Source organism: Lontra canadensis, unplaced genomic scaffold (genome assembly GCF_010015895.1).
Source record: "Lontra canadensis isolate GAN:19392208 unplaced genomic scaffold, GSC_riverotter_1.0 scaffold31, whole genome shotgun sequence".
Taxonomy (NCBI): Eukaryota; Metazoa; Chordata; class Mammalia; order Carnivora; family Mustelidae; genus Lontra; species Lontra canadensis.
The window spans coordinates 6507402-6524136 of NW_022631025.1; the positions used below are offsets into that span (position 1 = coordinate 6507402).

Below are 16735 nucleotides of genomic sequence, written 5' to 3' on the forward strand. Positions count from 1 at the left end.
GGCGGTTACCCTGCATTATCTCTCCGCACTTCATCAGCTTCCTGGATTAGCTGCTGCACGTTTTAACCTGTGGCTCTACTTTGGCTGCAACTCCTCCCAAGGTTGGAACCGAGTTGCAGTAAGTGAGGTCCACCAGCAGCAGAGTGGCAGTGCCCGAGATCTTGGGAGAGCTAGAATTATTGTGCGTGACGGAGTGTGTCCAGCATTGCCCTTCAGAATGTGACTAGCGCTAATCCTGGCCTAAAGGTACATCTGCAACCATGTGATAATGTACAAATGACAATGCATGTAGATCACTGAATAAATATCAGCTGTTCTTCTAAACATACAGATGACCTGACAACTGGATGGACGCATTCGTATGAACTGGTGAAGCAACTTTCTTCTATGTATGGAAGAATTGAAAAGAATATGGCTGTGTTAGTGAAATACATACTTGTACATTTTTTTGGTATCATCTCTTTTAGTCTTTCTATAACACTATCTAATAAATCAGATAATCAAGTGTATTCTGGCTTCTGGTGAGTTGCTAAAAGAATAAGAGGTGGGGGCGCCTGGGTGGCTCGGTGGGTTAAGCTTCTGCCTTTGGCTCAGGTCATGATCTCAGGGTCCTGGGATCAAGCCCCACATCGGGCTCTCTGCTCAGCGGGGAGACTGTTTCCTCCTCTCTCTCTGCCTGCCTCTCTGCCTACTTGTGATCTCTCTCTCTGTCAAATAAATAAATAAAAATTAAAAAAAAAAAGAGGTGGGTCAGTAAGCTTTCTATGTCTGCCTTGTAATTACTGGCTGAAGATCAAGAAATGTACCTCATGAGAGATCATGCATCATCTCATCCAAACACATCACCCCTCTGGGGAGAGCTCCAAGCTGACGATGAACGAAGTAATTTCTTTGTAACTGACAATTGCAGGAGGTCTGACCCTGAATTTAAATGCGGATTGGCAGATTACTAATAATTATGTTAGTTTTTCAAAATGCCCCTCCCACCCTGCAATCCTTTTCTCAATCCAGCTTGTTTTCCCTAATCTGGTTTTTTTTTTTTTATGCTTGCTTTCGCCTCCATACAAACGGATCTGGAGCATAGCTGTTTATTTGCTAGTTTACAAAACATGCCAGTGTGCCTCTGGGCATGATAGCGATGTAAGTCACAGCCATAAACAAGTGACAGACAAAAACAAAAATAAGTAGAGCTGCAGCTCATGTGTCTTATAACTAATCAGTCTTTTTTTTTTTTTTCTCTTATCAGAGAAGTATGGAGTCAGTCCTACATACATCTCTCACACCTGTGGATAGCCACACTGGTTTTTGTTTTTTCTTTTTTGTTTTTTGTTTCTCTTTCAATAACAAAAGCTGACTTAACACCAAGATTAGCTGGCCAATAGGAAAAAAAAATGAGATAACTCTTGTAGAGTAATTCCAGTGGTAGCCTTCAGGTGAGGGAATATGGTTTATTTCAGCTTTTGTCTTTTTACTTTTACTTTGTCCTGTTTCCTTCCGGGAGTGATGACAGTGATGACAGCCCCGAGTCAGTTCTTGTTCTGCAGTGTTGTTTCATCTCCACAAGGACCCCATAGGGTCCTGGTGGTTTATTGTAAAAGCTGCTGCAAATTCAGGGCACCGGAGTAATTTGCCTGGGTTGTTCAGGTAATAAGGAAAGCACTTGGGACTGGCCCCAGATCTTCTTCCTCCCAGGCTCCTTAGCACCCTTCTCAGCATGATTGCCCCTTCTTTGCATTCCCAGCCCTGTGGGGCTCCCTTTCACTTCTTGCTACTCCCTCCCAGTAAACCTGGACAAGGTGTTTGTGCCTATTTTAAGTAATCTCCACGCCCAGTATGGGGCTTGAACTCATGACCCAGAGATCAAGAGTTGCATGCGCTACTGACTGAGCCAGGCGGGTGCCCCTGGACCGGGTCTTCTGGAGAAAGTGCTACGTCCTCTCTACAGGGTCAGCAGAGGCATTGCTGTGCCATGAAGCTAGGGAAGGTTAAGCATTGGGCTCTTATTTCATGGCCTTCATGATTGCTGGGAGTTGCGAAGGGTCAGAGAGTAATCTACCACCTAAAATTATGTTTAATAATCTCTCAGTTGACAGCTCAATTAGGCCTCCCACGGTTTCATTGAAAATAAAAAATTGGATATTACCCGACTTTTAAACAGATTGTAGTCATTTACTTTCTGTATACCTAGGGCAGTATTTTAAACTGTCTCTTTATTTAGTGTTCTGGATGCATTTGTACTGCATGGCAATTAGCCTTAGTAAAATTAAGATAAGGGAAAGATGGCTTTCCTTAATAAAGTGAGCATCTCCATTGTGCATATTTCTCAGGAAGATCAATTTTAGGAAAAGTACTTGTGGCAGTAGATCTGGAAATGCATTCTCTTAAAATGCTCCATGTTGGGTCTTTGCATACCGTGGCTTGAAGTCCACCGGTGTAGAGAGTGATTGTTAGATCATTCTCTCACTCGCTTCCTCTTTCCCTCTTTCTCCATATAGTTCGTTTTCCAAGGGAGAAGATAAACATTCTTCTTGTTTTTCCCCATAATGTCCCCCATCTTTCATAATGAAGTTAGTCCTTCCTGTATTATGCAGGACATTGAGTTCCTCCAGTAACTTAAGGCTAGTAACGATGCCTGCATGCTCCCGCACTCTGTCCCCTCTCTCAGACCACCTCATTCTGCACCTGCAGGAAGAGCAGGTGTGCCCTTCACCAAACCATGCACGCAGAGGCCGGGCCTAAGCTTTGAAGTGGTATCTTGCGTTGTCTGATAGCTACAGAGGTCTCTTCGCCAAGCACCACCAAAAATGAATTACCGTGGTAAAATATAGTCAATTCCTGTCATTCAAGATAGTTATGTTCTAGAAAGCTGCTGCTAACACAGAATTCGCAAATACTGAACCGTCGCTCCTAGGGGAAAGAAAGTGTTACGTTCCTACAAGCCCATGGCTACACTTTTGTCATTCAGTATGTAACCTTGTGTTAGGTGTTTATCTGTTTCAGGACACATTATTTAATATATATTATTTACTCATTAACATTGAGTTCACAGCCGACAGCACCATAACTCATGCCTAAGCAAAGATGATCTAAATCAGGTATTTTCTCTGTAAGATACCTCACAGCCATCTTGTGCTTAGGAGCAGTAGACAGCACTGTGCTAGGGGACTATTTTACATAGCAAAATCCCCAACAAATTGCATATTAAATGTGAAAGACAGGATACTAAATAGACTGCAGAAAGACTGCTTGTTTGCAGGGAAAGAGCTGAAACAAGAGGACAGAATGTCACTTGCTCAGCCTCAGCTGGGAATGTGTTCATCAGGTGACTCAAACTTTCAGCACCCAGCGTGTGTCTGCAAATAATTGTGAAGGCATTGGTAATATTGATTTGAGGGCTACATTTTGGTGAATAGGTGAAATCACAAATATGGGAAACTCAAATAAGAGTTTTGACTCCAAGTGTTTAATGGGCTAGATCATATGCGGATTATTATATTCTGTTTTAATTACTTATGAGTGACATCAGAAGCTTTGTGGCATATAGAAATTTATTTCTAAATTGTTTTGCTGAGGCGCAGATTTTTTTTTTTTGTGGAGCATCATAACAAGCCGTGTGGGCTGCCATATTGCTGAGGATAATATATTTTGAGATCAGGGGAAGGGGGCAGGGGGCACTCTGGCCTGAGTTTCTCTGAAGCAACATCTGGACCAGGAGGTGGGATCTGCTAATAGGTACAAGGAAGAGCTCACCAGGGGTTGAAGAACCTAATCTAGACTTTAAGCTGTTGAAATGCAGCCCATGAACAGGTTGGGGTGCTCCTGTGGAAGACAGGAGATAGATGAAGGGACATATGCTCATCTCTGGACATATGCTCTGATCTCCAGGTTTGCACCCAGTTCCAGACTTTTGTTCTCTCTCTCAACTCAGCACTTGTCCATTGAAGACCCTTTGGTTGCTGAGCTTGCTGTCACAGGCCCCTGCAGATGAGGTTAACTAGAGGTCCTTTTCCAGGTGTTACTTGGGGAATGATAACTTTGGGCAGATTATACTCAGGAAAAATGTAAGTGCTTTTGATGCTGTATGACAACAGAGTCAATCAGAAGGTGGCAATGATGGGTTGGGGGCGTGTGTCTCAGGGAAACTGTGTACCAGGGGTCCTCCTCTTCCTACCAAGAGGACTTATGCCTTCTAGAGGATACACAAGAAGAAGAATCTGGATCATGGCTTTGGATACACAAGAGGAAGAATCTGGATCATGGCTTTGGCTTCCCCAGTTTGATCCTCTGGCCCCCATTCAGCTCTGCAAACAGGTGGCAAAGCACGGCCTCCATTCTCCAGCACAATGTGGAGGTGGCCGACCAGAGATGGGAACTGAGCCGAGAAGTTTGCCCAGTTCATCTCAGAGTGCTCTGTTTCAGGCTGGAGCTCTTCTGTCTTCTCAGTAACTCTCCTGAACTGGTTTAAAAAAAAAAAAAAAGTTTGGTGGCCCGGAGAAGAAATTTTGGATAAACTGAAGACAGAAAGTGGAACGCAGTGGTGGTTCAAATAGAGGGTATGAGTGAATCTGCCTTCCATCCAATACAGAAGTCGGAAAAACTGATTCATGGAGCTTTCTGCCGGGGCTTGGGCCAGGGTAAATCTGCTCAGGTATGCATACGGCTACTCAAAGGCCGAACATTCGTGGCAGAGGAAGCCTAAGGAATTCTTACCCACCTCCGAGAGGGTGGGAGGACAAGAGGGAAGAAAGTGGGAACCTGTACGTATTTCTGTGTTTACAGTTTTGGGGCCTTGAGTTGTATCCATTTGGAATACTAAGAAATTAGTCTAGTAGCTTCTAACTTTTGAAAGTGGTAGTAAGCGCTATCGGAGACTTACTCTTGTGTCTGAACTGTTGTAGAGGACTTCTGCTACTTCTCAGCTGTAACTGGGCGAGTTAGTTACTATTTTGTGCCTGTTTCCTGATCAGTAAAAGTGAGGGCAGTAACAGTATCTCTTCCCCAGGGTGGTGGGGAGGAATAAGTGAAGAGTGTACACGACATGCTTAGTACAGTGCCAGGCATGTGGGAAGCACTGAGACACCATGGTTAGTTCCTGCTTTGTCCTCCCAGCTACCTCCTTCCTGTGGGTGTCTGCTCGTCCTTCACTCAGATGATGCAAATTTGGTAACGCTACCAGTCTCCTTGGTCCAAGTCACAGCTGGGTAGACCCATCCTAGGAAACTAGTCCTTTGCAAGTGACCCTAGCTGAGTTGGAGAGGAGAAGGAGTGTCGCCTTTGCGGGAATGTAAAATTGGTGGTACCTTCCAGCATATGACAAGGACCTTTCTGTAAAATGGAGGCAGGACCATGTGGTAACCTTGAGTTCCTAAATCTAGTCATGACCAAAGCTTAGACTTCATCATAATATTTTGATTTTTTTTTGCTCAAGTTAGCTGAAGTTCAGTTTCTTCCCCTTGCATTAATGTGGAGGAAGAACTACCATTGCTTTTTTTGTTTGTTTGTTTGTTTTACATATCAGAACTCCAGATTTCTTGAGCGTATGGTGGGAATTCTACTAAGGTCAAGACACTGCCTTTCTAGAGATGCTTTTTTTTTTTTTTTTCCTTTGAGCAATCTCTACACCCATTTAGGGCTCAGACTCACAGCCTGGAAATCAGAATCACATGCTTTACCAACTAAGCCAGGCTGGTGCCCCTAGAAATGCTTTATGAGTCACTTTCATCCACCATTCACTTTTAGTATAAATCAGACATCTGTCCTTCCAGATTTACTTTCCAGTTACCAGGTGACACATATGAAAGCTGAATAAGGTTTTTTGACAGAAGGGTAAAGAGGTCAAGAGCTACTTTGGAGGGTCTTCAGTAGCATGGAAGTACTTAGTGCCATCAAGGAGTGATGACAAGGGAAAGGACAAGTGATTGACGAGGGAAAGGATTTGGGAAGGCAGGAGAGCACTTCGAGGAGGTTGGAAGCAGGACAGGCAGAAGAATCTAGTGAGGGCTGGGGTAGGGCAGAGGGCAGGTATTCTGTGGGCCTCAAACTAGAAACCCTTTCCAGAACTCCACCTTATTAAAGGGCATCTGATTCGGGGCGCCTAGGTGGCTCAGTGGGTTGAGCCTCTGCCTTCGGCTCAGGTCATGATCCCAGGGTCCTGGGATTGAGTCCCACATCGGGCTCTCTGCTCAGCAGGAAGCCTGCTTCCCCCTCGATCTCTGCCTACTTGTGGTCTCTCTCTCTCTGTCAAATAAATAAATAAAAATCTTTAAAAAAAAAAAAAAAAGGACATCTGATTCCAGGAGGCTCCCGGGGCACAAATCAAAGCCATGAGGCAGATGGAAGTAAGAACGAGATACAAAAGAAGAGCGTGATACTTGGGTGATAGAGATAAGAGACAAAGAAGGAGGGAGGAAAACTTCTCTGGAGGGAGTAAGGCGAGAAACCAGAGTGACCACATCAAAAAGAGGACAACAATGGGATGTGGGGTGGGGGTGGGGGAGACCCTTGAGACCAGGCCTTTCATAAAGCCTGGCTGGGTTTACCAGTCCAGGTGGGCAACTCTGAAGTTACAGACCCCATGGCCTCTGCGGAAGCTCATTCTTATCCAGTCAGCCTGCTGGAATCCCAGTGGATGTACAGTCCTTGCTTCCTTCCTGCACTCCATTCTGCCTGGCACGTCAGAGACCAAGGACACACAGAAGCTGGTTCAGAAAGTGAAGGAAAGTTCCCTTTATGGCACTTGAGTCTATGAATGTGGGGCCACTGGTCAAAAGGAAGACTACTTCCTTTTCTTAATCCCCTGCAACCGGAGACCAACTTCGCTCTGCACAAGACTAGCGTGTGATGTGGCTCCCTGGGATTTGGAGCCCCTGTCCTTTGACGCTGGAGCCAGCTGGCTAGGTTGGGTAGCTGTTGGAGTCAGGCATCCGCCTGGGGACAAGAGTCCCTGGCCCTTCTGACCCAGGACTAGGAAGATGGTTCACCATCCAGCAGCAAGCAAGTTTGCAGTTCCAAGCGATGGGGGAAGAATGTGGTCATTTGAGCCCTGACAGTTGCATAAGGGTCTCAGCGCTCCCCCACCGCCTGGCTGCTGCTGCTGCTGTCGAGACCCTGTCAGTGACGAAGCACTCTGCGCTTGGGATGGTCGCTCCCACGTGGCCATGAGCACCCCAAAACCACCTGGACTGGGCGAGAGCCCACCCAGCAGAGAGCCCGGGCCAAGGCCATTTCCAAGCCAACGCCCACAGAGCAGTCCCAGTGAACAGCAGGTGTCACCCTTCTGCTTCCAAACCCCCAGTGCCTCCAGGTGCCTGGTGAGCTCCCCAAACTTGCGCGTGGGAGCAGCGGCCCGCTGGTGGCCCCAAGCACCTGCGCGGCACATCCTGGGGGTGGTGGGGGCGGGGTGGCGGTGCGGGGTCGCGGGGCTGCAGGTGCCCGCAGGAGCTCTGGGCGGGCAGAGGTGGAGGCTCGGACTTGCGCGGAGGTGAGGAAGGTGGCTTGCGCTTCCAAGTCCCTCCCCCTTACCCCGGCAGTTTCTTGGGGCGCCGAGCAGCGCGGAGGAGGCGCTCGCACCATGGCCCGGGTCCCCGCGCGCCTGCAGTTCCGCGTGCAACTGCGCTTCGTGACGGAGGAGCAGCTTTTCGGGGCCGGGCCGCTCTCGGCCCCGACCCCGAAGTCTCTGCGACTGGAGGTGCACCCGGCGGGGGAGGAGGCGGACGCGACGGTGATTGACGGTGAAGTACTGAGTCCCGCTCGGGAAAGTTGGGGCGGGGGCCGGCGCGCGTGTGCGGGGGCGCGGCTGCGTGTCCAGGATGTGTGCGGAGTGCGCGTGTGCTTTCGGGCGCGTGGAAGTGTGGGTTGCGCCGTCTCTGTCGCCCCGGGAGGTGTGCACCCCGAGGCTCGCCGAGAGGAAATGCCAGGCTACTTCTCCCCAACTCCCGCTGGCCCAAATCGCGTCTCTATTGCGCTCCAAGAACTTGGGAGCGGCGGGCAGCCGGGCGCTGAGAACTTGTCCTGGCTAGAACTTAGAGGTGTCAGAAGCCAGGTCTGGAGAAGACAGGCGCGCGATGTCCTCGCCCGGCACCTACTCAGGAGCAGGGCAGGGCAGGGAGCCCCGTCTCCTTACTTCCAGGCCTGCTGGGCTCCTGTTACCTTCCAGGCCGCTGGCCACCCTCCCGCCACGCCTGCAGCTTTCTGTGGGCCAAGTTCTGATGCGCGGGAAGGGCCGTGCGGCTTGTTCACCAGTCGGAATGGCTGTTGTGGCCAGTGTGGTCTCCACTGGACATTACATTTTGGTTCAAAAAAGGGACCTTTTACAACCAAGTGTGACCCCTGGCTTCCTGGAGCTGTGGGTATGTTGAGGGAATGCTTTTAATTTGTATAGGATCCTAGACTTTTTGAGAATCCAAGGAAACCTATAGAACTGCGGGCAGAAAATGTGCATTCCGCAGCATCAAACTTTACATATAAATAAGACGGGATAATAGCTCCTCCTGGCAGCTTATATTAAACACCCCGCTCTAGTAGGTGGAGGGAACAGAGCCCCAGACAGCTGTAAGCCTCCAAAGACTCCTGGAGTTTCTTTTTCCGGCCCTAACTTCTTAAGATTCTGAGAATTGTTTAAAGTGCTCTGTGTTGGTTCCAGTGGGAATTTCAAATAACACAACTACTGACCTGCTCCTCTGTGAGGAGAATACAAGTCACTGCTGTGTCTCCTAGGCCTTAGGACAGACAGACACAGTAGATGCTCAATACCTGCTTACTGTGGGATGATAGAAAGCCTTTGCGTGTGTCTTCTCGCTTCCCTCTAGGCTGGGATGGGGAAGTCTGGATCTTTAAAAAAGAGATATTAAATATTGTTTGCCTCGTGTCTTAGCTGGAGTCTTGGCAAGGGATCAAAAGCCTTACTCAGCAACTCCTAGATTTCTCTTTTGGTTGCAAGGGTGGGGGGGGGAGAAGTAGCTTCCAGTATTTCTCCTGGGAATTTTAAAACTCAAGGTGCCTGAAAAGTGTTCAGTTTGTCAATGATGGTCATCTGATTTAATGGGTAGCCAGGCATGTGGAGAAACAAAGGCACAGATTTCAGATTTACACATTATTTGGTGTCCTATGAATTTCTTTGCCACAGATAATGTGTTAAGAGAAGGAATCCCTGAGGTTCAGGGTGATTGAAGTCGTAGACTCTCCCGCAAGTTACTGATGCCTGGCCTGTGTGGATGTAATTATCTTACAGAGAGGAATATGCTTTCCCTTAATGTAGTTACTAGAGTCTAGAGGTAACCTCTGTGGGATGGGTTAGACCAGAGTAATGGAAATGGGAAAATTAAAGCTAGGGCAGGCAGCCATTGTCACCCAATTTTGACAATTCTTTGGGAAAGAATCACTAACCAGAAAGAGGAGAGCTCACTCTCTTAATAGCTTAAATCCTGAAACGCAATTGTTAAAGCCTTCTATGGAGAGTTTTGGGAGAGAAGCTAATTCTGGAGTTGTTTTGTTAGTAGCTCGTTTTACCGTGTGACCAGCTAGACCACTGTATGATGGGCAGGCCAAGGGAGTTTAAAAACAGATTCTCATGAACTCTTAGAAGAAAGATTTGGGTGTGTTCAAATATAGTAGCCGCATTTCTCTGAGAAAACAGTCATTCATTCTTTTTCTTTCTTGCATATTTTTTTTTGAGTCCCTATCCTACCACAAGCCTGCCTGAGATCATGCCTGATTCATCCTTTTATCTCCAGAGTCTTCCACAATACTCAGTACGCACAAGACATCAGTAAAGGTTTCTTGAGTGCATCAGTGATTTAAATCCAGAATTTTTAAATGTTGCAGAAATAAAACTTTAAATACTGAGCACTGAGTGCAGAATCTGAGTTGCCCCCAAATGATTAAGACAATTGATTTGACGTAGTCTCTAGAGGGATGTTTTAAAATACAGTATATTCATAGAAAACTTGAGGTACACTAAGGTCAATAAACCAGGCACTGAGTGCCACTGGAAAATTAGCTGCTTATAGTTCCCGGGGTGAGGGGGGCACACCACACCATGGTGGCGGACACATGAAGAAGCAGTAGGCGTGTTGGGGGTGGGTAGGAGACAGAGAGAGTAAGGGAAATTGTGGGTAAGAGACTTCACTGTGGTTTTTGTGGGAAGGAATGGGGGAGGCAGCATCAGCAGGCTTAGGTTGACAGGTTTGAATAATTTCAGCGGGGTCTGGAGAACCAGGGCTGTCCCAAGTTGTCTGGCACCTGGCCCCAGGTTGATTATGGCAGGTGGATAGTGGCCTGGAGTGTGAGAGCCCAGTTAAGGGGGTCTCGGAGGTGTGGGCTCTGGATTGGTTGGCTTGTGTTTGAAAAGTGGGCTTGCAGTGAGTTGTTTGCTATCTCTAGGAATTGGTTAACCTAGGAGGGGCCGTCTCCCCAGGGTCAACAAGATCCCAAATGTCAAAGCATCAGATACAAAAATAAAAGATGTGGTTAATACAAGGGAGAATCAGAACATAAGAGAATTGGTAAGGATGGTATATAGGGTGGGGGTGGCTGCCTGCTGGGCTTGGAGGGGCGGCTGCAAGCAGGATGGGCCTCGGGGTAAAGTCTGGAGTTCAGGTGATGGGGGAAAAATACTATCTTCATACCTCAAGTATGGGAAAGAACTGGAAGATGGAGAGAAAGCAGAGAGCAGGTGGGAGATGGGTCTGCTGCTTCTCCACTCCTTCCTCCAAGGTCAGTGCCATGACGGGGGGTGAGTGGTGGAGGAGAAAGGAATTTAAGAACTGAGACTGTATCACACAAAGGTTAATGGTAGACTGGATCTCCAGGAGAGAGGAGAGAACATTTCTTCCCTTGCTAAGTTTAGAGCTGTCTTTTAATTAATCTGGAAGAGTTAGGGAAATATATAAATAAGCCACACAAATAATCAAGTATAAAAATGCAGTGATTTTTTTTCTCTGAGGTATTTTAAAAGGATGCTAGGTTTTTTGTTCCCTCGTGGTTGCTCATCTCATTAGAGGGGGAGAAAAGATAGAAGAAAAGTCAGAGCAAGACATCCTTTGTATCACATGTGAGTATTAATCTCCCTTCATTAAATTCTGTGATAACAGACTCAGTAAGTTGAAGCCTATGATCAGAATCCTGAAGTCAGTCACCTACAAATGATACACGCATTCATTTGCTTTTCATTCAACAAATATTTATTGAACACATGTTCTGTACTAATCACTGGGTGAACAGTACATGAGCTAGATAAAAGCCCTTCTGTATGGAGCTAATATTTTAATTGGGGGAAGATGCTGGCCAGTGACATAGCAAGACAATTTCACAGTGAGATAAATGATTTGAAGAAAATGAACCCAATGGAAGAAAAAAAAAAATAACAGAGACAAAGAAAGGGAGGGAGGGAGTCCAATTTAGAGAGTAATTGGGGAAGGTCTCTCTGAGGAAGTAGTATTTGCTCTGAGGCAAGAAGGATGGAAGGAGCCAGCTAAGCAGAGAGCTGGAGGAAGAAGACAACAGGCAGAAGGAACGGCAGGTCGAAAGGCCCTGAGGCTGCAAGGAGTTGGCGTGTTTGGGACGGCCAGGGGAGCCAGTGCTCCCTGAGGGAGACGGAGGTAATGGGAATTCAAGATAGTGCCCCAGTTCTTCTTAGAGTATAACAAGCCATCTTTAAGCTCACTGACTTACAACTATTTATGATGCTTCCAGGCATCATAAGGAACCAGGCAGGGGATGGCTGGGTGATTCTGTTGCTCCTTATAGCATTGACTGAGGCTAATCACTGGGACCCAGCTGGTGGCCAGCCTGGTCTGGGGGACACAAGGCAGCTTCATTTACCTGGGCTAATATCGGAGCTGGTATGATGGTTCATTTTCTGTGTCAGTTTGGGTGGGCTGTGTACCCATATATTTGTTCAAATATTATCTGGATGGTTCTATGAGTGTGTTTTTGGATGAAACTCATGTTTAAATGGTGACTTTGGGTGAAGCAGATTGCCCACACTGAATGTGGGTGGGCCTCATCCACTCAGTTGAAAGCCTTAACAGAACAAAGACTGATCTTCCCCAAGCAAGAACGAATTCTGTCAGCAGATGGCCTTTGGACTTGAACAGTAACACTGGCTCTTCCCTGGGTACTCACTCTGCTAGCCTACCCACAGATTATAGGTTTGCCAGATATATGGACACCCCCACCTCCTGCCATGGATACTGTTTCTCTGGAGAACCCTGACTAATAAAATGAAGACTCAAAGATGAGGACCGACAGTGGGGAGCCTACCGCGGCCTCTCCACATGGCTTGGCTTCCTCCCACCGTGGGCTTCTTACCCAGAGACTTCATGGCAAAATGTGAAATGTGAAAATGTGAAAAAAAAAAAAAACTTCTATTAATTTTCCAAAGTAAATTGTCAATTAGAAATAATGTAAAGATATTTGGCAAGCAGCTGTAAAGCAAAGCTACCACTTTTATGGAGCTTACATTCTAGAACCATTTGGAAAGCTTCAGGATTCTTTGTCCATGCTGGACTTCCTGAAAGACTGTATGAGAAAAATATATTTTGTGATTCTAGTAGATTTACTGTGTGTATAGTTGTCTTATGTGGAGTCTGTAACGTCAGCCTCTCTGGTGAGGAATCATTTCTCTGGGCCTTTTTATGTGTTGTTCCTTCTGCTTAAAATGCTTTTCCAAATCCAGATCTCCACTCTGGCCTTTGGTATATTTTGTTCCTACTCATTCTTTAGTTCAAAGTTGGAAAGTCCTGTTTGGAGAAGGGGCTTCTCTTCAGGATGAGTACCCACTGTTCCCGTTGTGTCCATTGCCATATTTCTCAGCCCTTTGCTTTCAAGGCAATTACCACAACTTGTAATGAGAAATAAAAGAATTTTATGATTGACTTTGGTTAAGATTGAAGTTGGAATCTCAGGCCACAAATTGTAAGAATATTTAATGAGAAACTTTTGAGAAACAGGGAAGAGGTTGACCCAAATGCTTCTCAGAGTGTGAGTAAGAAAGTTGAAGCGTATTTTCCAATTAGGCACCATAAAGGCATCAAGAATGGTGAGCACTAGCCAGGTCAGGCGGAGGGACTGTCTCGGTCCGAACTCTGCATATTCTGACTCTTGTCATCATGAAATGGAGTTCCTGGCCAGTGGTTTTACCAGGAAGGGCAAGAAGATCTCCAGTCATATATTTTTTTTTAACTATAGAAAGCTTAGGGTGATCTCCTGGGAAATATAAGTCAACTTTAAGGCTATTACAACTGCTGAAAAGCTTGTTTAACATGTTTGTTATGGGAAATTGTATTTACTTACTATATGTGTATTTTAGAAAATTGCATTCTTTAGCATATTTGTTGTAGAAAATTGAGTTTATTCGCCATGTTGTGTTGTACACCATAGCACTGTGATGCCTGCTAACTTTCTTCAGTAACCGTCCCTGTGTCAGGGACAGGAATTCATTTCACTTATTGATTCATGCGTTTCGTGTTTATTGCCTACCCACCACGAGCCAGACACTGTTCCGGGCACTGGGGAAATGGCAGCGGATTGGTTATCTATCGCCGAGTAACAAGTAACTACAGACTTAGTGGCTTAAAAGCAATACACACTGATTACCTCCTCATTTCTGCGTTCAGGAGTCTGGGCATGGTTTCTGTGGGTCCTCTGCTCAGATTCTCTCAGAACCTACCATCAGTGGCCAGTACTGAGATTTCACAGAAAAATTTGACTAGGGTGGGATCATTTGTGTGGTTCTTGGCTGAAGTGGGTTCATGAAGTGCTATTCACTGAGGGCCTTGGCTTCTCGCTGCCCATTTGCTGGACGCCATCTCTAGTTCCTTGTATATGGGCCTGACCAACCTGGCAACATGTCTTCAAAGCCAGTAAGAGATGCGGGGAGTGGCTGATAGCAAGACGAAAGTCTCAGTCACATGTAACCTGATCGTGGAAGTACATCCTGACCTTTGTCTGAGAGTCTGTTGCTTAGTCCCTAGGCCAGCCCATACCTGAGAGAGGATTACCTCATGGCTTGAGTACCAGGAGGCAGAAATCACTGAGCTCCTTCTTGGAGTCTGCCTGCCATAAGGAGTGAGCAAAAAAGGTCACCACATTCACAGAGTGTACATTCTAGAGCCACTTGGAAAGGATCAGGGTCTTCGTGCTGGACTTCTGACAGGCCTGTTTGAGAAAAAGATACTTGGGGTTCTAACAGGAGTTGCTGAACACCATGGAGAGAATCAATTTTTTTTAATTAGTTATCAGGTGTAGTCCTACCCTGGATCTCTCAGGGGGTTTGTGGTTAAACTGCAGAACCCGAGCAGGTCTCTGAAAGTATTCAAAATATCTGAGCAGAGCTCTATTCTTGATGGAACAAAAAAATCAGCTCCAATGCACTTTGGGCTTCCTCGGCCTTTGTTGTACTTTGGAGAGCTGGATAGACAAGGCCCCGCTTTAGGATTAAGACAAATCCTGTCGTGGTAACTTATGTTTAGTTTTTAGTCAGCATGACTTAATTTCTTTGTGTGGAGGGCTCAGCTAGCTTTTCTTCTTTGTGGCAAAGAGATGTATTGAAGGTAAATTTGTGTTTTGAGTCAGACACTGAAGCATGGTCAAGTCACTCACAAGGGAGTCAGGGCGCCGCTGTTTCAGATACTAGAAATTACAGTGACGTTTTATACAGTGAAACAAAAAAGTCAGTATGACTTTAGGGAAGAAGGAGATGAGGAAGGAAAGAAGGAAAGAAGAAAGGGAGGGAAGGAGAAAGGAAACCAGAGCTGTCACTGTGTTTGTTGCATCTTAGGGGATAAACAAGTGGTGCGCTGTATGATTACCGCTGAGTTCTGGAGCCACCATGTTTTATGACTTGAAGTCATGATTGAAAACATGTTTCCTAAACCTTGACATTTACACAGTCCTAGGTTTAGAATATATGTTTTAAAAAACGTGGAGTTAGATTCTGGACAGGCTTGTATGAACAGCTCCACCTTGGAACTTGAGTATCAGAAAATCAAAGATAATGAAAATCCATCAATCAGAGCAGGGAATAGGAAAGTGGGTCTGAATCGTGTGCCTGGTTCTTAGCCTGACCGAGTGCAGCTCATGATGGCACAGATCCCAAGGCAAGCATTGCATGTGAACGTGAGATGCAACGCTTGGAAAACGAGTGGGTTCCGGGAGTAGCTTATGGTATAGACCTGAGGTGCACACCCAGCCATTGGGGCTGGAATCCGAGCCCTCAGAGTGCTTCAGAGTGCTCGGAAAACAGAAGGTCTGTATCATTGCTTTGTGAATTTCCTTTGGATGAAACTTATTTTTTTTCCTTACAGGGAGACTTTTTTCTGATTTCATATTTTTTCTCCCTCAGAGAAGGAAGTTTTTTTTTAAATCCCATTTCTACAAGATGACAAATGCTTCAGGGTGTGAATGCTGTTTCCTTAGATTTTTAGGAATATCAGATCAGAAGAGCAGAGAACATGTCAGCAATAGGCAATGAATATTAATTTTCTAATCTGCAGAATAATAATAGCATTAGAAGAGACTGTGGCTCAGAGACATGGGATAAACGTGCAGGTTCAGCCCGCTCGTACATGAAAGAGCAGCCAGGAGCTCAGCCCCACTGTCTACTTCCGCTCTCTCTCCGGTCTCCTTGGAGAACAGTTAGAACGTGCTTTCTTTACCAACTTACATGATTCTTCTCCCTTGACTCACAGGAATAGTTGTGATTTTTCTGTCCCCCTCTTTTTTTTTTTTTTTTTTATTTTATTTATTTATTTGTCAGAGACAGAGGGAGAGAGAGCGAGCGAGCACAGGCAGAGTGGCAGGCAGAGGCAGAGGGAGAAGCAGGCTCCCTGCCGAGCAAGGAGCCTGATGTGGGACTCGATCCCAGGATGCTGGGATCATGACCTGAGCCGAAGGCAGCCGCTTAACCAACTGAGCCACCCAGGCGTCCCCCCCCTCTTTTTTTCATAGAGCATTTGATTCCCTGAATTCCAGTTAGACTGGGAATCCATTATCTGGTGGCAAAGCCGTTCACAAATGCTGTGGGCCTTGCCTTTCAGCTTCTTGAGGTCAGGGCCATTGTCCTAATCATCTCTGTGTTTCTGTGGAGATGTGCCATAGGGCCTGATTCTAGGGGGTATAGTAATGTAGCTTATGGGGGCCAGGGGAGTGTAATTTTTCTTTGGAAAATATGGACCTAGAATCCACATCAGCTTTTTTCTGCCATAATGACAGTGAGCTAGGTTTTCTGTAACCTTTCTAATAACCAACCAAGTTTCTCTTTGCTCTTACTGGTTAATTTTGTTCCTCTTGGAGCAAATCCTTCCTAATCAGAACACGTGCTGAACTTTAAACTAGTAATTCCACAAATGAGGGGGAGCAGTTGTACTGATTTGCAATGTCCACCTCAACAAAGCTCCATTTAGTGTTTCGGGAATCATCTTCAGGCTTCCCCACTCTTTTTTTCCCCTTGATTCTTTTTTAAATGTGTTGTTACGCTTTTAGTTAGCGTAGTTTACATGGGGTCAAACATATTTGCAAAGTGTAGATAATAGCCAGCGTTCAGAAGGGCCTGGAACGGCTAACAAGTCAAGTTGCTCATAAAGCTAGAGAAGACAGTTTTCTCCATGGAGCTTAGAGCTCAGGAAATAGGGACTTCATATCATTTGAAGCAGAACACCTGCCTTTGTGTAAACTTCTTCCAAAGCAGTATATTCTGTCATTGGCAAGTAGGAAGATTATGAAATGTCATAGTCAT

The 16735-nt window shown here is 46.0% G+C and overlaps 1 protein-coding gene across 3 annotated transcripts in view; it reads left to right on the plus strand.

Moving 5' to 3' along the window:
* The first annotated feature begins 7529 nt into the window (after nucleotides 1–7529).
* The window catches only part of LOC116872976 (histone-arginine methyltransferase CARM1-like), a 258896-nt gene continuing 249690 nt past the window's right edge, over nucleotides 7530–16735 (plus strand). For 2 of the 3 annotated variants that reach the window (XM_032866536.1, XM_032866537.1), the window contains exon 1: nucleotides 7532–7730. In XM_032866536.1, coding sequence (XP_032722427.1) covers nucleotides 7571–7730 — 160 coding nt within the window. In that variant the 5' untranslated portion in view covers nucleotides 7532–7570. Of the gene's footprint in view, nucleotides 7731–16735 lie in introns of all 3 variants that reach the window. The other variant, XM_032866538.1, reaches the window with a different exon arrangement.